The 20,266-nt window shown below is 40.2% G+C and overlaps 3 protein-coding genes across 5 annotated transcripts; 1 reads left to right on the top strand and 2 right to left on the bottom strand.

The window, feature by feature from the left end:
* Positions 1–68: 68 nt before the first annotated feature.
* Positions 69–3,575, bottom strand: trmo (tRNA methyltransferase O). The gene is made up of 6 exons (XM_070827811.1): positions 3,388–3,575; positions 3,020–3,180; positions 2,157–2,331; positions 1,456–1,613; positions 607–1,182; positions 69–438 (listed from the first exon to the last, which is right to left on the bottom strand). Exons 1-6 carry the CDS (start codon positions 3,474–3,476, stop codon positions 203–205), a joined length of 1,395 nt encoding a protein of 464 aa, XP_070683912.1. The 5' UTR covers positions 3,477–3,575; the 3' UTR covers positions 69–202.
* Positions 3,576–4,712: 1,137 nt separating this feature from the next.
* Positions 4,713–6,963, bottom strand: hemgn (hemogen). Of its 2 annotated transcripts, none has more exons than XM_070828492.1 (4): positions 6,806–6,963; positions 6,328–6,418; positions 5,338–5,957; positions 4,713–5,213 (listed from the first exon to the last, which is right to left on the bottom strand). In XM_070828492.1, exons 1-4 carry the CDS (start codon positions 6,867–6,869, stop codon positions 5,101–5,103), a joined length of 888 nt encoding a protein of 295 aa, XP_070684593.1. In that variant the 5' UTR covers positions 6,870–6,963; the 3' UTR covers positions 4,713–5,100. The 2 variants fall into 2 exon arrangements, with proteins under 2 accessions (XP_070684593.1, XP_070684594.1); XM_070828493.1 differs by having other exon boundaries at positions 6,340–6,418.
* A 2,375-nt stretch (positions 6,964–9,338) lies between these two features.
* anp32b (acidic (leucine-rich) nuclear phosphoprotein 32 family, member B) lies at positions 9,339–14,824 on the top strand. Of its 2 annotated transcripts, none has more exons than XM_070856366.1 (7): positions 9,339–9,582; positions 12,010–12,159; positions 12,251–12,373; positions 13,015–13,207; positions 13,501–13,622; positions 13,706–13,772; positions 14,611–14,824. In XM_070856366.1, exons 1-7 carry the CDS (start codon positions 9,529–9,531, stop codon positions 14,691–14,693), a joined length of 792 nt encoding a protein of 263 aa, XP_070712467.1. In that variant the 5' UTR covers positions 9,339–9,528; the 3' UTR covers positions 14,694–14,824. The 2 variants fall into 2 exon arrangements, with proteins under 2 accessions (XP_070712467.1, XP_070712466.1); XM_070856365.1 differs by having other exon boundaries at positions 9,341–9,582; positions 14,608–14,824.
* Positions 14,825–20,266: the final 5,442 nt, after the last annotated feature.

The following is a 20,266-nucleotide window of genomic DNA, read 5'->3' as shown; positions in this document are numbered from 1 at the left end:
CTGTCAGCCACAGAGCACAAAAACAGGGGCAAAAGAAATGTTTGATTGGAAATATTTTATTAGTCTACTACAAAATTAGATGCATCTCGTCTTTCATATGCCTGATTTTAAGAAAGTAAATGATGAGTTTTACCGTTGTGTTACACATGCAACATGAGCACATAAAAACTGAAAGCTCTGAAGCTTTCACTGAGGCGGTTTCTCACACTGTAGCGAAGTGTTGCTCAACAGGTCGGACCTGTAGCACCTCAGCGAAGCCTCGTCCAAACCAGCAGGTGATGTCAGCTGTGTCCAGGGTGAAGAAGAAGAGTTTGTCTCTGCAGCATGTCCTCCTGTAGACTGACCGTGGGTCTGCTGACAGCACCCCTCTGATGGCGGCAGCTGCCTCCTCTGGACTGTGCAGAAACTTGAACCTGGGTCTGTCACTTTCAGAGGATCCTGTGTGACATGTAAGGTGTTTTTTTTTTCACCCTCAATGGCAGCACTGTTTTCATGTTAATTTCTTTCAAAACAGCACCCTCTTGTGGTCAAAAACAGCATCCTTTTTTCCCTCTGGGTGACAACAGGCTAAATCATACTACTATGCATATTTCAAGTTTGACTTACCTGACAGATGTGCAGGGAGGAATTCTGCCAACTCCTTCTCAGCACAAGGGGTGAAGCGCACCTCTAGGCTGCCGACAGGAGGCTCTCTGATCCAGCCAGCAATGGTGCTGTGGGCCTCCTGTCCATAGCAAGGGTGGTCCACTTCAGACTCTGGCGGCGTGGTTTTGGGAGGAAGTTTATCCTCGCTCTCACAGCTCAGCTGGCGTAGGTCACTTTGGGTCACATAGGCCTTGACGTCCTCCAGCACACTTTGCAGCTCTTTGGGGAGGGAAAACTGAGCACTGCCTCCAGATGAATCTGTGACTGGAATATCAGGCTGAGATTGATCTCTGGAGAGGAGACTCCCCGTGTCACGATCATCGTTTTTTTCATTTTTTAGTTTTGACTGAGCATCCGTTTCTGAGTCTTTTTGGAGGTTTAATGTGTCCGTTGTCTCATTGAATGACACAGTGGGTGCCTGCGGTTGGTCTGAGCCCATCCTGGTGTGGGGGGAGTCGTACTCTGGGATGTAGGGTTTGATGTCGAGGACTGGGGTGCCAGCAATCATGTCAATGTCTGACAGATGTATGGTATCACCTAGAAAATACGGGTACGGATGCATTTGTTTCTATCAAACAGAGTCAGTTACTTGATTCTGTGGCAAAGGCTCAATTTGACAGCGGAGGATTTTGACTTCAAATATATTTAATTTAGCTGCAAGCAGAGAAAAACTATGTATTTGAATACAATACTGTAGTGTAACATTTAGAATTTAAAATGGTGATGTGTTTACACTCTGTTCAGTCTCTACATGGGTCCTCACAAAGGCACAATTAGAACTCAATTACATACTCTGTTAAAGACACTCACCAACAATTTTATCAAGCCTGGCTAAAGTTAGGCCCAAGGCATTTGGTCGGTGCGGACTGCGCGTGGAGTACACACCAACTCTCTGACCATTGAGTCGAGGAGGCTTCACTTTGGCTTTGTAACTCAGGTGCCCATTTTTGTGGAAGAGAAAAATGATCCTGTAGAGACCAAATGGAGGGAAAACACACAGATGACACGAAAGAAATGGTGGATACATAAAGTCTGAGGCGTTTTGTTGAAAAGGGATGAAGAACTTCCTACAAAATGGGAAGAAAATTCTCTAAATACTGAATACTGAAATACTCCTGTCAGTAGAAAAAGAAAGCCAATAAAAATTACTTGAAAAGTGTCAAGGTTTATTCTTAGAGCCCTTAATCATAACACCAGTCTAACACGGCTTCATGTGCTCATTTAAACAAGGAAAAGTCAGCGCTTGGCTCAAATGCTTCACTAAAAATTACATTTCAATTAATGATTCAGTGCAATGAAGTTACACAATTTGGAAAGACTCTTCACATCAACTTTATATGTAACTACTGAAAGTTTGAATTGAATAAAGTTTGTAAGAACACTTCAAAAACCCACAGCACTTCAGTAGAGTGACAATCACAGCCCCTTTTTCTAGTATTTTAGCCAACGGTAATCCCAAACCATGGACTGGACTGTCAAAGATAAACAAAGATTATACATATAAGACCTACCAGACATGTGAGTAGTGCTCCAGGCCCGCCAGAGCGTGCTCAGGGTTATTGAAGACACTCTGCTGGATACGCAGTTCTGCCCTTGAGGGGCCGCAAATGGTGGGCTGTCTGGGCGTCCCATTCTTCACAGAGAAACAGGAACTGATGTGTCCAATCGGGGCTGTCTGAATGTTTCCTGGAACATTATTTATAACATATTAATCAGCACGTTCAGTCATGATTAATTTCTAATTTTTATTTTACTGGATTATATATGTTTAGACATCTTTATGGCTGCAAATAAAAATGATTTTCTTTATTGATTAATCTGTCGAACATTTTCTCGATTAATAGATTAGTCCATTGGTCCATAAAATGTTAGAAAATTGTGAAAATGTTGTCACTGTCTCCCACAGTCTGAGCTGACCTCCTCAAATGGTTTGATTTGTCTACAACCCAAAGACATTCAGTTAACTGTCGTAGAGGAGTAAAGAAACCAGTAAATATTTACATTTGAGAGGCTAAAATAAGATAATTAGGATATTTGCACTTATGTTTAATATATTTAGTTTTCTTGACTGTTGATTGGTCCAAACATGCAGTCTGAACATGTCACATTGGACTACAATTTTGGTGACATTTCAGTAATTAAGTTACTGATCAATTCATCAAAAAATAACAATAACAGATTGATGGATAATGGCAAAGCACATAATTTATTTTACTATGTATACTGATCATCCTTTGGGATAATTAAAAAAATCTTATCTTGTGTGATGTGATGCAAAAACACCATATGTTAATACTGGAACAAACTATAGATGTTTACTCTTTATTTACATTACTATTGTGGCTGACTTTACAGTGGCACTAATAGTAATTACCTTTCTCCAATGCAGCCTGTGATGATGATGGTGATGGTGCTTGTAGTAGTGGTGGTGGTGATGGTGGGGTCTGGTCTGTATCTGCTCCCATCCTCAACACAGCTGACTGAATGGATGTCAGATGTTTGCGGTGAGCTCTGACTGCACTGTCCAACATCTGCCTGGTGAAGAAGGGCAGACGCAGGTAAATAACACGCCAAATTTAATGTAAATAAAGAGGCTATTTATGGCACGTCTGCAAGGAAATAAACGCAACGCAACTTCATGTCTACAAAGACAAAGGATCATTTATTGAAGCCATGTGGAAAGAAGACAGAGACACTCATATCTTCTTCACTTGATCACTACCTGAGAAGGTGTGGACGTACCTCAGGTTCTTGATCTCCTTCCTCATCACAGAAACCTGCTGGTTCAGAGCGGTGATGCTGTCGCAGCAGCAGTCACACAGAGGACTCATGTTGTTGACAGTCAATGTCTGATATAAAGAAGACAACAGACTTTTTTTTTTAGCTCCTTGCTAAACCGCAACGAGCCGCACGCTGATTAAACATGTGGGTCATTCTGTATGCGGAAGTGTTTCCACGTTGGATTTCCTGTTGGTCACGTGACCGAATAATAACACCTGAGCGGTGCAGCTTTTCCTCCCTTTGTATAATCCTGTTTATGACATTGTAACGTAAATGTAGGTAGATAACACTGCTTGGAGCTAATACACATAAAGTACGCATGAATGTTGCTGAAGTCACTGATAAATTTGCACTAGTGTTGTATGTTTTAAACCAGCAGAGGGCAACCAAGAGTTATGTCACACTCATCAGGTACTATTTTTTTAAAATAAAACTTTATTTATAAATACAGAACTACAGTACATAGGCGGTGGGGGATTATAAGTACATTTACTGTTCATGTTTATTTACTTTCGCTCTACTGCATTTCAGAGAAATGTTGTTCTGCATTTATCTGGCAGCTTTGGTAAATTTACATATAAAATATAAGCTCATTTTATGTAATACATTATCATATATTATAATGCGCTGCTTTAGATGAAACAGAATATAAAAGAGTAACAACTGGTTCACTAGCTGCAGCATTAAAATGCTGCTTTATGCTAATGAGTCAGTGATGCTAATAATCAAATAATATAATGAATAATAATATAACACTAACGGAGGCCAGTCTGTGGAATAATTAGCTCTTTTCTTTTTGATAACTTTAAATGCACTTCGCTGATAATACTGATTTTGAATGTAGGGCTTTTAGTTGTAATGTCGTATTTTTACATTGTGGTATTGTTACTTCTACTTCAATCTGTTACACAGGCCCTAATAAACATGGCACAGACTAAATATAGGAATACAGATGCTGTGTTCACACTGTACGCTGTAATGAAATGCTTTTTTACATTTATCAGAGTAAAATTTGGCTGCAGTTTTGCTTAAATTCATCAAGCAGAATTCATCCTTGTCATTCCTGCTAACTTTTCCATATATGTGGAAAAAATAGGGAAATTACAGTAAATCAATCCTGAAAAAAATATTAACAGTTCCAAAATAATTTTTTTTATGATCTATGGCCTTAGGAGACAGTAAATAGAGAGAGAAAAATCGATGAATTGCTTTAAAGGATATGTCATTTTTAGCTTTTTAAATTTTCAATCATATTTTTGTCACATGGCTATTAATAATACCCACTGTCTGATTGTAAGCAGTTTATTTTATTAGATGAAAAACAACTTTTATAAAATTCAATCAAATAAATCCACAATCCACAAATACACCATTATCAGTTATTCATATCATTTTGTTTTAAATAAAAAGCAGGTAAATTTTTGCTGTTTACTAAATGCAAAATACAAAATGGAATTCATGACTTTGGTCAGAAGGCGCAAACCAGAATAAATAAGCATACAGGTTCGGTTTGAATTCATACATTTGTCAAATAAGCATGTGCTCCATACGTTTGCTCTCTTCCACCAACAGGCTGCGCCTTAACCAAAACAACACTCAGATACATACTGACAGAAAAAGATGTAGTCTGGCCTGTGTGTTGCAGGGCAGTATCTGAAATGTGCAGTTTAGAAATTAGAATGAATTTCCTGGTAGATATTCTTGTGGAGGAGGTGGCGAGGACAAGGTGGGTACTGAGAACATTTTGTTTTGTTCAGGTACGGTGGTCAGCGGTGTCTCACTCAAATCTAAAGAAGACAGACAGACAAGGAGACAGTTAATATTACGACCTTTAACCTGTTCAAGTTTTCTTCAAGCTATATTTCCAAGCCATTCATTCTTCTAAATTCGTCGAAATTTCCTCTTTGTCACCTTCATCATCTCCTTTGTCTTGAGATGGAGAGATGTCTTCCTCCTCATCCGGGCCCAAGTCCTCAATCAGGACCTGGGCGAGGGCCTCCCTGCCTTCTGACTCTACGTAGAGGGTCTCCACCTGGGGCGGAGCTTCAGCAGGATCAGCAGCTGCAGCTGGAACAGGGTCTTGGTCTGGGACTGGAACAGGAACGGGAACAGCATCTGCAGCCGAAGCTAGAGAAAAATCTTGGACAGGGTTTGGAGTCGTATTCACTACTTTGGTGGGAGAGGGAGCAGGAAATGAGGGTGAAAACAGGGGTGGAGTTGGGTTAACTGGACCAGGGAAAGTCAGACTAGGAGCGAAGAGGGGGTTTTGGGCAGACCCAAACACCAGCAGAGGAGCGGGGGCAGCGAGGACAGGTGCTGGCTGTGACTCCACGGCAAGTAAAGGGGACAGTGAGACTTGATCTGGGATGACCTCAGCAGGTTCAGGCACCACCACTACTGCAGGAGCTTCCTGAGTCGCTGCTGCCTCCTCCTGAATGACAGATATCTCCTGCATGGGCTCAGTCTTCCTGGGCCTCCCTCTCTGCTTTGCGCCACTTTCAGCCCTCTGTCTTTTCCTCTGGCTCTCCACCCTTAGAGAGTGCAACAATTGTAATCAACCTGAACAACAGTGGACATTGATACAGCTCTTTGTGATACATCTGCAAAGCTAATAGTGCAAAGTCCTTGACTTGGATGTGGGACGTCAATAGAAACACCAGAGCAACCTTTGGCTTCCTCTTGCTCCACATTCAGTATAAAGCAGGGGAGTGATAAGCAGCTGATAATGTTTTCACATTGAGAAGTACAGTGTTTTGTAATGCCAGTAATGTTAATAAAGCCTTACTAAACCTTCCTAACTGATACTAACATTTCTAAATCTTCCCCCCATTGCATTAAAACAATGATTTACTGTATCATGACTGCACTAACGTGTTTTTTTTTTCATTTTTATAAATTTACCCAAAAACCCACTGGTTAGTTTCCTTCTCCAATGCTTCGGCTTTTCTCTTCCTGAGAAGATCCCTGTCCCGCAATCGTCGACGGATCCCACCTAAAAAACAGAAACCCAAGCAGAGACGTCATTCTAACGAGGGCTGTATAAAATCAGATACACAGACCTCTTGTTTACATGCGACTGACAAATGTGACTGATGGAATTCAAAGAAGTGGCTTATAGGTATTTTTCCTCCAGCAACACACTACAAGACTTTAACAGAAACATTTCCACTCTAAGGTTTAAAATACAAGTATGCAGACAGACTAAACTTGAAAGAGACAATTTTGTGGTAACGTAGCTTGATGTTGATTAAGATAATCTTGTGTCCTTCAGACCTCAAGACGCCACATAGTATGCAAATTAATATCTGGCTCACTCAGCTTGTGTGGAAATACTGAAATACCTCATTTCAAAACAAAAGAATAAAGTTTAAAGATTAACCTTGATCCTCGTTCGGATTTTTATATTCCGACTCTTGTTTCTCTTGTTGCAACGTCTCCTCCATCCTGAGTCCTGCTATGAATGAATTCAACTCATTGACGGCGGGCAAGTCAGAAAAGAAGACAGACTAACTTCTGACTGTTCTATTCCCACCCCTAAGTGAATTATCTGGTTAACCATTACCATAGTGCTGGAAGAGTTGTTGCAGCTTTGGTCTTATCATATTTGTAAAGCCGGAGGAGTTGGCACAGCACTGACAGAGAGAAAAAAGACTGGAGCAAGTTGTGTGTGGGCAGTGTGTGATAGGGATTAAAAAAAAATGCATGTGGTCAAAAAGGACATACATATAGAGGCAGGCTTATTAGACTCAAAAGTAAAGCAAAATTCATGAGTGTGAAATGCTGTCAGTAACTAGTAAGAACTGGAAAATATTATGCATTCCTCTGTTTTGCATGCATGTTTATGTGCATGCTGACAGCTCATAGAAAAGCTGCAATGTTGCTGTTGCTTAGCAATGGCAGAGGTGTAGTTTGACTGAATTTAGACAATTATTCATCGTCTAAATTTCCTAATATTGCTGGAGGGCACAGAACAAGTAAAGATAGAATGAAGATCTCAATAAGATATGTATAAGTCAATATCCCAAAGTCCAACATGCTGCTTTCTGCATACGCAATACAAATAATGGTAAATAGACATATAAAAAGCCATGCTTTTATTCATGACCTTTTCCAGTAAAGGAATGTGTCGTAAAGTCCTTTGCGTAGAGTTCCATGTAGAAAAATCAGACTAAGCAAGAAGTCCTGTCTACGACTGGAGTGTGTGTGTGTGTGTGTGTGGGGGTGCATGCCCGTCTTATCTCACAGATGGGGAGCTGCTCAGTTGGGGTGTGTTCTCAATCTTCTCACAGCACATTGAGTCTCGATGTGTGTGTTTGAGCCACTCAGAGAAAGAAGCTGTCCAGCAGAGTAAATAACACTCAATTGCCAATTGCCTCCAGCACTGTAGGGGAAATGTTGAAGGTCTCTTGGTTAAATTCACACACGTTTAAATTGGAGAAACTTTACGCAATTCACACACACTCTCTAGAATCATAGTAGGAGACCTGTGTGTTAATCTAATGTACTGTCGGCTTCATGTGGTGCATTCTTTATAGCTGCAAACAAGTTGTTGTGGAGAGGTCAGACAAACTGTCCCCATTGAACACATTTAAACTGCCATAAACATTTAAGACACAACCAGCACCTCCAGTATCAATGCTGACTGTCAGCTGGGCGGCACAGTTACCTCCTCAGCTGGAAGAAGTCAAACAGACACGAGGATGGACTTCTGCCAAGTATGCACATTGTTTCGAATGACAGATTTTCATCAGCATTACTGTTACAGCTCAAGGCAGAAAAGGCTGTTGCTCACTCTCTCTCTCTCTCTCTCACACACACACACACACCCTTACTGTTGCACAGTTTCACTCAAGTTTGAAGAAATGTCAAAGTAGATATTACAGTGCCATCTTCTGGCGTGCATTTTCAACTACAAAACTGGTTTGAAAACAGATCATATACACTGTAAATGCACTGTATATTGTGGATGTATAATTTGTATATGGCCAAAGAAAGACTGTTTGGTTAACATGCTCTGAACAGTGTGTGCACAGCATTATAGTCTGGATCTTATGAGCGTATGTGTGAGATATATATTCTACTACTGACTAAACTTAAAGATCAATGAATAATTTTACTATAATCCAGAATATAACTGCTGATTCATATTTTGATACATCAAAACCTGACATGTCCTACTCAGTAGACTTCTACTTGAGGGCTGTGGTGTCTCAGGAAGTAAAGAGGGGGTGGGGTTGGAGGGGGTGCTCTTACTCTCCATATGCATATACAATGCTCTCTTTACTGCAAACCAAACACACCCCTCCTTTCTTGCAAATGTGCCCAAACAGTTAAACCAATCTGGCATTTATGAACAAAAAGTGCAACACGGTTAATCCACTGTGCAGTTTATTGATCAAAATTGTCACATTACAAATCCATCATTAACTGGGCTACAATTAAAAATATGCATTTGCTAAACAAAGGGGATATTGTTGCTTTGGTGGGCAACAGGTCTGAGTAATACTCACAGGAAACAAAACAGGATTTCTTTGTTATTTTAGACATTTGCTTTACTTACATGTTGAAAATGAATCAATACTAATATAACAAACATAATAAAACATGGGCATGCTTTCAAGCTATGTAACTCCATTAAGTTAGTTAAACAAAGTTCACCATATGACCTACTTTATCGACCACTAATTGGCTGAATGGTGATTTAAGTAAACTGCACACATGTATTCTACTTTTTTTTTTTTTTTGTTCATTTTATAAAAGTGATGTTTCAAACAAAAGGCTCCTGTCTTCACTAAACATAGCACAGTACTTTCCTTGCAGAAATAAATTGCACCATAGCACCGTTTCGGGGCAGCGTCATGTTTTGTGACTGCAATGCCTTTATGGAGGCGATGGGCGTTTCTGGACGCAGATGGCGCTGTTGAGCGTATATTTTGTTTCAGTCCCGTTTCCCTCCATGGTTTCTCCTCTCTCCGACTAACTTAGCGTTTGGCTCAGTTCATTATACAGTCCTATATTCTCCCTCCATTAGGGCATCTCTGCCTTTGGACTGAAGATCCCACCAAAACCCAAGAGAGAAAAGTTTAACTTTCACAGGGCAAGATGGACATGAAAAAGAGGATCCACTTGGAGCTAAGAAACAGGACACCGTCTGATGTGAGTCGTGCTTTTTTAAAACCAACCCTTAGTTTTCTGGCTAGCCTTGCTAGCCCAGCTTGCTACTTTTTTGCTTTGCGAGTGACCTGTGTGGCTAACGTAATGGTGACCACATGGGCTTTAGATTAGGTTTCTCCTATATAATAGGGCGGAAAACACTCGCACAACAAGCTTAATCCTTTATACTATTCTGGATTGGGCGTATGGGGGCAACGAGACGAGAAAAGCTATATTCAATCGTTACTTTGAAACGGCGATTCCTCAGCTTGCTGGCATTATTGCAGTGCTTTAACCGTTTCGCAGCCTCCTTGGTCAGTGGTGCACACACGATTCAGCTCGACTCCACCGTTGTAGCACAATTAGTAAACTTCTTTTTACGCTGATATATTAGGAAATTTGCTTCCTGCGCCGCGTCTGGCATTCACAGAGTGGTGTATATTTTATACAGACCTTGGAAGCCATGTTTGCTGCTAGCATAACTGCTAAAATGGGGCGCTTTTTTTTTTTTTTTTTTTTTTTTTTATTACAAATGCTCTTTACAACTCCGAGGTGTTCGTGCAAAAAACTGAGTTTTGGTAACATGTAAACGGGCCGTCGCCGATCACGAGTTGTGTCTTGAAATTTCTGTAGAGTAGCTCAACGTTAATATCAAATGGCCAGATTCAGCAGCGACAACAAAAAACAGTCACTTGATTCACGAGTCATCCATACCTTGACCATTTAACGTTAAGCCGCCGTTACTCTAACCGAACCCCGTTCATATTTTACCAAACTGTAACAAATAGCCAACTCGTCCTGTTATCGTGGTTTCGCCAAACCCACGTTTAAGCTGTTGCGATTTGTAAGTTTTAAAGGGAGTGTGCAGCAGTTAATTCCCTAAAATAGCGCTCGCACACTTGTATAGCAGCTACGTTTCCCTTTTATATCCATGCATCTTTCTCGTCTAAACATTGCATACTTATTTAATGAAGTCTGGTGATCAGATGATTCAGTCATAATCAGACAGCAGCCTCCTAACTTAGTGTTTTTGTTCCCGCCATATTACCCCCTTCGCCACACTGCTCAAAGACAACAAAATGCACCCAGTTGTAAAGCCCAAAACACCAAACAACGATTCTGTCTTGTAGTAATCGACATTAAAGCAAAGCTTGACGTTGTTTTGCTAGTAAACTGATCGACTTGTTGGCCAGCGGCTTCATTAGCCGAGCCAGCCGGCTTGAATGACACAGAGATCCGGCGCACCGCGCTTGATGCGTGGGCAGCCAAAAACTCGACGGTCGGCGTTTCCCCTCGACTCATGCACGAAATAAAACTGATTAAACATCGAAAAATAACTTAAGTAATGTGTAAGTAGCGATAATTACTCTTCCTAAGCAGCACTTTTTTCTGACAGTGAAGTGTTCAGAGAACTGCATACTGTATCTCAGGAATCGCCATGTTGTCATTCTGTCGTCTTTGAAGCTCTGGGAGAAAGGAACTGTCTCCATCTTTGTTTTTACTAAATTTCCGTTCTCAACATATTTCCTTCGCCACTTCGACCTGAAAACGATGTTGTACCCTGTAACAAACTGGCAATAATCGGTCGTTCGCATCGACGACAAAAGAATATTCCACTTCCCCAATGAAAGCTGGCTTTTACGGAAAAAACAAAATCTTTACTAAGGGTGTATTCGCACTCCTTTCCGCTGCTGTTGGGTTGGCTAATGGCGGGCAGACAGACCTCTCTAGCTGCTCCTCTACCGCACGGCAGCGTTTAAAAGGGGCAATGGCTAGCCTGTAGCCGGCTAGCTAACAAAAAATCATTGCATTTGTCATTAGTGACTGCATCAGCAGGCCATGGGAAGCTGCTGCTTTGCTCTTCCTCGTTTCAAACTAGTCAATTCATTAAGTGTCGTGACCGGATAACTTGAGCACGCCGTGGTAGAAAGTGCTTTTAGACGGAGACACGGGGTCCATTTCGGTGTTTTTTACCGGAGAAATGAGGATCTTTGACGTTTGACAACAACTTTTTTTGCAGCGTTTTTGTCCAACGCTGAATTGCGCAACCAGTGTTAGCTTTAGTCAAACTAACTCCGCCTTCAGACTTGTTTTTGTAACATTTTTACAGCAACTACATTATGTCTTTAATCACTTTACACAAAGAAAAAGGCCACCCCCCCCCCAAACAACAACACCCCCCATGAAACACGTTATGCTTGTGTTGTTTGCCAGCTTATTTCCATGATTTTGATCATAATCGTTTTGTGCTTTTTGTTGTTTTCAGAAAATAGATTTTTGTACAATATTTTAAAATATTATAATTTTGGGTTGTTTTAGAATATATTGTAATTATGAGTCATTAGTAAGCAAATTTTCACTAAACTCATAAAAACTGTGGAGATTAAGTTTTTTTTTTAAATTGTGATATTATACCTTTCTACATTTCAGGTACGAGAACTTGTCCTTGACAATTGTCGATCAGTTGAAGGAAAAATCGAAGGCCTCACAGCTGAGTTTGTCAACCTGGAGTTCCTCAGTTTGATAAATGTTGGCTTAATCTCAGTCTCCAACCTGCCTAAACTAGTAAAACTCAAAAAGGTAAAGTAATGTGTCACCGTTGTGCCTCAGTGTAAAAGCTGCACTGTGAAAAGTGTCAGCTGGAGTAATATTTCCTTTCACCATCTTTCAGCTGGAGTTGAGTGACAACAGAATCAGCGGCGGCCTCGATGTTTTAGCAGAGAAACTACCAAACCTCACACATCTAAACCTGAGTGGCAACAAATTGAAAGACATCAGCACATTGGAACCATTGGTATGTATTTCCACGTGTGTTAAAAGCAGCACTCGCCACACGTATGCATCAGGACGCCAACACATTGAGTACATACTCAGTGTTGGTTTCATCGTAATGCTGAATGCATTATAATTATACAAATCATTTTGAATATTAACACAAAATCTTGTTCTTCACACAGCTGTATAAATTGTTCTCAAACCACAGCGTATACTCACTGTGTACATTTCTAATTTCAGCACTGCTTTCTGTATATTGGATATAAATAATTATACTATCCATTGTTACTCTCCATCATTTACTGGATCTGACTCAGACAAGTTCAGGAGAAATCATGCTTATCAACTGCACATTTATTTAAGAGCCACTTTTTTTTGGTTGTTGGAAATTGGAATTTCTAATAATCAATGTAAAGATCTTCTAAATCCAGCATTGTCAAAGTAGTTCTGCCTACAGTGTACCAATATAATCAGTGACATTCAAGAGATAAACAACTCTGCGTAATTCATAAAGCAAGACATCAACTGGTCTTTACAGCACACAACACCTGACCTATGCACATTGTACACACAATGGTATGTAGTATTGTAGTAGTCTTAACTAAAGACAGGACACGCAGCAGTTTCTCATCCCAGCTCTTCACTGTGTTTGATCAACAGAAAAAGTTGGATAACTTGAAGAGTTTGGACCTGTTCAACTGTGAAGTGACAAATCTGAACGACTACAGAGAGAGTGTGTTTAAGCTGCTGCCCCAGCTCACCTACCTGGATGGTTATGACATGGAGGACAGGGAAGCCTCTGACTCCGATGGAGAGGTGGACGGAGACGGCGTAGATGACGATGAAGATGAAGGTAAGACGTCCCTCCAGTATCTCAGAGGTGGCTCTGGTCTTCCTGGTGACGATGCCCTTTAATCCACAATAGCTGCTAATATTCATTTGCGGATGCAGTTTGCTCAGTTCTGCTGCCAAATAGAGTACGAGAGTAATATACCGCTAAATGATACGAGAGCTCATTCTAACCTCGCCATGCTGATGTCTTCTTCACTTTCTCACTTACAACAGTTTAAATTACTGTTCGTGTTTTTTATAACTGGACTGGTGACAGCCAGCATGATTCCACTTTGTTGGTGGTTTGTATTGCAGAAGGAGAGGAGGAGGAAGATGAGGATGGAGAGGAGGACTTTGATGAGGAGGAGGACGACGAGGAAGACGAAGAGGAGGTAGAAGGAGAAGAGGATGATGATGAAGTCAGCGGAGATGATGAGGTATTAAAAACGGCTGAATATTTTTCTTAGAAGTTCAGACGATTCTTTTTTATGTTTTAACTTGTAATCTTTTATTAACAAAGGAGGAAGATCTCGCTCAGGACGGGGAAGTGGATGATGAAGATGAAGATGAGGACGAAGATGAGGATGGTATGTACCATTTCCCTAGTTTAAACATGCTCCTTCATATATGGAAAAAGGCAATCAAATACAGAGGACCTCAAAAATGTTTGTCAGCACCGTAAAATATTGCTACAACTACAACTCAACACTTCCTGGATCTCGTATTACAGCTCCTACTTCCACTACAGGAGCCTAAAGGAGCAGGTCACTGATTTTTGCCAGATTGGGCTGAACAGAATTACATTTTTCTTTATTCAAAAGGCACAGAACTGTCGCTGCAATTAGAACTACAGACTGGACCCAGAAGGCTTAAAGTGACTGTACATACAATTTAATTACCCAAGATGTCTGTATGAGTTCACCGTGAGCCCTTATTCTCCCATTCTCTCTATTTGTGTGTGTATTCGGAACTGTTTAAAGTGAAGGTGTAAAATAATTCTACACAGTGCATAGTGCCAGATTGCCTTTTTCCTTATTGTATTATTGAAGTGTGTGTGTGGGCAAAGGTAATTTTAAATGTACTTAAATCACATTAAAAAAATAGTATGAGGATGTGAGTGTTAACATGTTGGGGCAGCAAAACACTGTAGTGACCATTGTTAAACGCCTGACATCCCACTAGCGGATGTCTTTGATAGCGTTGAAAATTGAGGTTGCTTATAATAGTCAACACCAAATATATGCAAAGAAACCCTGGATTTGTGAGATATAACAAAAAGACTGATATTATTTGTAGATTGTATCCCATCCAGCATGTTGTGTCTGCAGATGGAATATTTCCTTTTTATATTCGCTGTTTTTTGTAAGATTGAAGTTTCATGGATCGTTGCACCCATAACACAGTTTTCCTCTTTGCTCCCAGAAGCAGAAACTGGCAAAGGCGAGAAGAGAAAGCGAGACCCAGAGGATGAAGACGATGACGACGACGACGATGAAGACGACGATTAAGAGCAAGACTGAAAACGAGAGCCTACCGAGTTACCCTTCCTCCCCCGCAAACCCGAACGTCCGCCCTCCTACAACTCGCACCGCCTTTGTAATCCACGTCTACCCCCCCAGCTCTGAGCTCTTTTTATGGGGCAAGACTGTACCGGATGGGTGGGCCAAGTGGAGCTGCCCCCACCACCCCTACCCCCCTTTTTTTTCTCCCCCCCTCCACCCCCCCATGGAACTGAGAGCCACCCACAACCCTCCACCTCACCCACCCCACGGCCCCGAGGTTCTCAGGCAGCCCAGCACTCAGCATTCCACAATTTCACTGTCGATCCCTCTTTATGTATTCCCGTGTGAGGACTTTGGGACTGGTATCTAGTTTTGGGTCTGTGCTTTTAATATTTTGTTGGATGAATTATTTTTTGTTGTTGGGTTTATTATTTCTCATTTTGTCTTATTTTTTTTTTTCTGTTCCTTATTTTTCCCAATAAAATTATTGCTATAGCAGCTGTGCAACCAGCGAGCCATGATTTTTAGTGTGGCCGCCTGTTGCACAAATCAAGGTTGTAGCTACATTTTTACTTTCTGTATGACAAAAAAAACAACTTTGTAAATAAAATGTTAACATTTTGTGCTTTTCTCTCGTCCTGCGTCGCTTTTCTGGCGTCCCAAATTTAACGTAAAGGAGTGAAATGATGCCCATGTAGCCCATATGCCTCAGCTGTCATGCTCTCAGTGTTGTCTGCACTGATGGTGACTGTAAACAGTCCACAGAAAAGGCTTTGTCTTAAAGGATAGGTCTAAATTTTTTACAAGTCTGTCTTTCTATAATACGCACATGCCAGTTTGTATGTGGAAATAGCTTAGTCGCCATCAGATCGCTCCTGGTTGCTTCATTTGACTAACTTATAGGGCAGAAGAGGCACAATTGTTGAGAATTTTACAAGTATAAGAAAATAAATACTGGATATAGCAAAAATATAGTACGAGTTTCCTTCTTTCCCATCCTGATAAACAATTAATGTCCCCTTGTGTCGTCATGAGGGGGTCCTGACCCCCAGGATGGAAACCAGTAGTTTACAGTGACCAATAACCTTGAATGTACATTGGGCCACGTGAGAACAGTTTAAAGACAGACTTGGACAATGTGATCCTATCCTTTAAGAGGTTTCCCACCTGACATTAAAGCTGTAGTAGTATATCAAAGTCATTTTCACTTTAGAGACAGTAATGTAACCCTGAGAGAGAGAGAGAGCTGTAATGCCTGTATTTTTAACATTAAGCCCAGTAACTGCAGATAAACCACATTACTGTGCTTTTGAGGAAAAATAATGTGATTTTACAAGAGTTTCTCCTTCTTCAGGCTGCTGCTTCTTTTGGAGTCCATGTTTGAATTTTGAATGCAAACCAGGGAATCATGTACAGATGAATAATGTTGGTCGTCCACATGTTTTAGCAGCCACAGACCCCAAACAGTCAACACTTCACTAAAGCAGGCAGTAGGATACTAATGTTTTTGTAACAATAGCTAATCCAATCAATTTGTTTAATTGAGTGAAATATTTTTTACCGCAATTCATTGTTTTAGGCAGGGCAATATTCTGCTGCTCGCTACAAACAAATGGATTTTCCAGATTTTTACACATTTAAGAAACTATTAAATGAAACGGGATGACATCGTCTTCACTTTTTACTAAATACATTTCACAGACAGTTAAAAGACATCACAATAATTGCATTAAAATGCATCTAGACCAGGCACAGTGAGGCTCATATGAACCCAGCAATAATCCTTTAATGAAACAGACATGTGCAGACAGTGAATGCCACAGTTGACTCTGCAACTACATTATTGCTCCAGTAAGAGACCATCATAGTGAGCATGCTTTGATACCAAGAGGTTTCTGGAATGGATTGATATTGTTGTTCTCATTTGGCTTGTTTTCTGAGGATTTGGTATTGGCCACATTCATAACAGTGCAAGAGAATGATGATCATCTGCAGGGTTAAACTACTACAAGTCACACTTGAACAGGAAAGCCATCATCACTGTACTACAACACTGAGATGACTTATTCATAATATAACTTGCTGAACTTTAAAAAACAGCAAGAGAAGGATTTATGAAGAAACAACTTTCCTTTCGCCCTCCACACAGCTTGGTGTTGATAATTCATATTAATGTGTATATTGAAATTATACCCAATTTGCACAAGCACAAGCAAGTCACTGATTGACACAGGATGGTACACCACAAAAATAAAAGAATAAAAAAGACTGGGTATTTGTTGATCTATCTGGCAGTAAAGTCATTATTTTTCTGTATTTGTGTCATGCTATAGATTTGAAGTAGTGTCATTTCACTAAAATGACAAATATTGAATCATATTCATCCATAATGCAGAAATTTAGTATTGCACTTCAGGAAGCGGAACTCACAATGGTCAAAGTCAATGCTGCAGAGGTCAACATATCCTGGCTATTGGTCCCTAGTGTGGATCGAGCTCTATAATGCTGCGTTCCTACATTTCCCATAATGCAACCAATATCTTTTTGTGAGACCCTCCCTAATTAGTTAAGCTAAGACTTACCCTTCATGTCAATAGAAACTCATCTTAAAGTGGTACTATAGCTTCCTTTGACGGAATAAATGTAACACTCTTCCTCTTATGAATGAAAAGATGAAATTATAACTAATAGCATAAAAAAAACAATCAGAGGTTTTGCATTTACAACCTGACCGGTATGACAGGGGCCAGTTTTACAAAGATACACTTGGACTTAGATGTAACTACTACTCAGACTTCAGATAAACGTCTAAATTGATCTGTGGCACAAAGCTTTCTGGTTCATGAATTCTGGGTAAATTTGTTTCTAAATAGCTAAACAAGTAACTGCCTAAAGCCCATACATCCCAGATCAAACCACTCAACTGCCATCACCCCAACAGAAAATGTTTGCTTTCTGCGAAAATTTAACAGTTACAAGATCTCAGAAAAGATACATGGTACAAGATAGAGGCAGATTCAGAAGGAAAAAGGTCTAAAACAGACAGACCAGATGAAAAGCTTACGAGTTTTACTTCAAAGTAAATAGTGCTGAAGACAGCATTACATCATTATGTAGTGGTTACCATGGAAACACAGCCCTAGTCCTGAATTATGCCGTTTTCACATTACGAGCCACAAAGTCGGGTCATTTTCAACAGAAAGCAGAGGCACGAAGCTATAAACTGACGTCTGACTCTTGTCACTGAGTGACGGGCGAGAGGTGCCACAAATAAAGTTGAGTTGACCTTTATCAGCACTGCAATAACGTGGGGAAGAATCAACCATTCATATGTTCCTCTCTCTCCTCACAGGTGTGTTACCTCGCTAGCTGATGCTATGCTAGCTGATGCTATGCTAGCTAATGCTATGCTAGCTAACATTAGCTTCTGTGTATTGCAGTGCACACAGGGATGAAATGGGTCAACAACATGTAATGTTTGGAAATGTATATGGTGCACGCTATGGTGACATAACCACGTCATGTCATGTCATGTCATGTCATGTCATGTCAGCAGTGACTCAGCGTCAGTGTAGCTAGCCACGCTTTGCCACTTTGTAGCTCGTAGTGTGAACACAACGATATCCTGTGGGTGGGGTGGCTAACCTTTTAGGCTTCAGATACGTCAGGCTTTATTGTAGTTAAACCGTCAAACATTTGATTGGCCTCACACCACGGACCAGTCGAAAATATCTTTGTGAAAAAGGCCCCAGTAGCTCCTCTACTTGTGTTAAGCAAAAGTTACATCGTCTCACTTTAATGTGTTAAATTGCTGGAATACCCTTTTAACAAGACTGAATAGCTCATGTTTTTCTGCAACATGAGTGAACAGTTTCACACAAACTATGCCAAAGTGCTTTAAAGGTCCCTACAATCCCCTGGTCCACCTACACAGGTGTTTACACTTGTTGCCTGATTGAACTCCTCATGACCACGTGAGGAAATAAAGAGTGTTTGATTGTCAGTGGAAAACACCTGTGTGGGTGTTCACGGCTGGTAACAGGAATATGAGAGATTAATTATTCTCAGTGGATAACACTCCAGTGAACTGGAATGAAAATAAAAACTCTAATAAACTGGGGAAAAATAGATTCAATAAACAGTTTGTTGATTAATCGATCAACGGGGAATGAATCAGCAACTTCTTTAATAATCGGCTGAAGCCATTTTTAAACAAAAACATTTTCTAAAGAAAAGCTGTTTAAAGACTAATTGATTAAGTGATAAAAAATTATTAGTCGCAGCACAAGAAAGTGTTTTAAATCTGTGGGGTTTGACTTTATGTAAATTTGCCAGATATCTACAACAATGTGAAAGCTGTCAGTGGATAAACCTGTAATATCAATGAATGGATCGACCAAATTAATTCAATCTGTGTCTGATTAAAATAAATAAATGTGAAATAAATGATCACCTGAATAAATTCTGCAAAATATATAAATGCAAAAGGTAAATTGTGAAATATTCAAGAAATTATTAAAACTCAAATGTTAATTCCTCCCCTTTTGTTACCTTATGGTATTTTTCTGAATATCATTTGTAACTAATTTCATTTACAGCAGCAGCCTCTAGTAAGCTGTTGCTCCAGCTAACAGGAACTAACGCTGAGGCTTCGTGATTGGCTGAAAGGTGAGAGAGTGGTGACAACACCACTATAATAAAGTGTGAAATAAAATGTCTATGACTAAAAATTATATCAAATGAAACTCCATTCCATAATAACTTAAAACAACAATGAATTAACAATTTCTTCAATCATTTGAAAAAAATGTTGGTTCATAAATATATTTTGCAGATTGTTGCATAATGTCCTTTTTATTCATGTATATGAAACATTTTAGGGCTCCATAGTAGGTGTGCTCACAGGTATTGATATGGAGCAGCAATTCAGTCACTATAAAACAGAGCTGAAGAAATTGGGTAAGAAATGGCAGCTTCTTTTGTTATTTAGTGAGAGATATGAAGTATTTATTTGTGGTATAAACTGCACTGAGCAGTGAGTCCCTAAGCTAACCAATAATTATGTTTTAAATGCACAGTTTTGACAAAAGTCCTTTTTCATTTGCTTTTCCAGACAGATTTTTGACAGGCAGAAATAGCATAAAAATACAAATGAAATTGTTCTTTGGCTGAGGAACAATCCATTTAGATAAATTTTGTGGGGAACATAATTAGTCTGACTGGAATAGCAACAAGACAGAAAAGAAGCAAAATGGAAGTACAACCTGTCTCCTTAAACTGCTGTGATGTGAAGAAAAGACCAAATCAGCCCTCGAGCCAGTCCACTGGCCAACTGTAAAAACAGCAGCACATTGTGGAAATGTGTTGAGACACGTCCACCAGCAGCAGCAGTGGTTAGAGTTTACACTGGCCGGGCGTTGCTGCTCCTGGACAAAAGTCAGCCAGAGATGAAGCTGTGCTAGAACTGTCCTACCAGAGGTCAAAAGGTTCACAATTGTACTGAGGCCTGTGTGTCTGTGGTTGGCGTGGCAGTTTCCATGTGATGCATCTTGGCGGAGAAATGTGAGCTTTTGCCTCTG

Source organism: Pempheris klunzingeri, chromosome 3 (assembly GCF_042242105.1).
Source record: "Pempheris klunzingeri isolate RE-2024b chromosome 3, fPemKlu1.hap1, whole genome shotgun sequence".
NCBI lineage: Eukaryota > Metazoa > Chordata > Actinopteri > Acropomatiformes > Pempheridae > Pempheris > Pempheris klunzingeri.
This window is presented reverse-complemented; position numbering and strand designations above follow the sequence as displayed.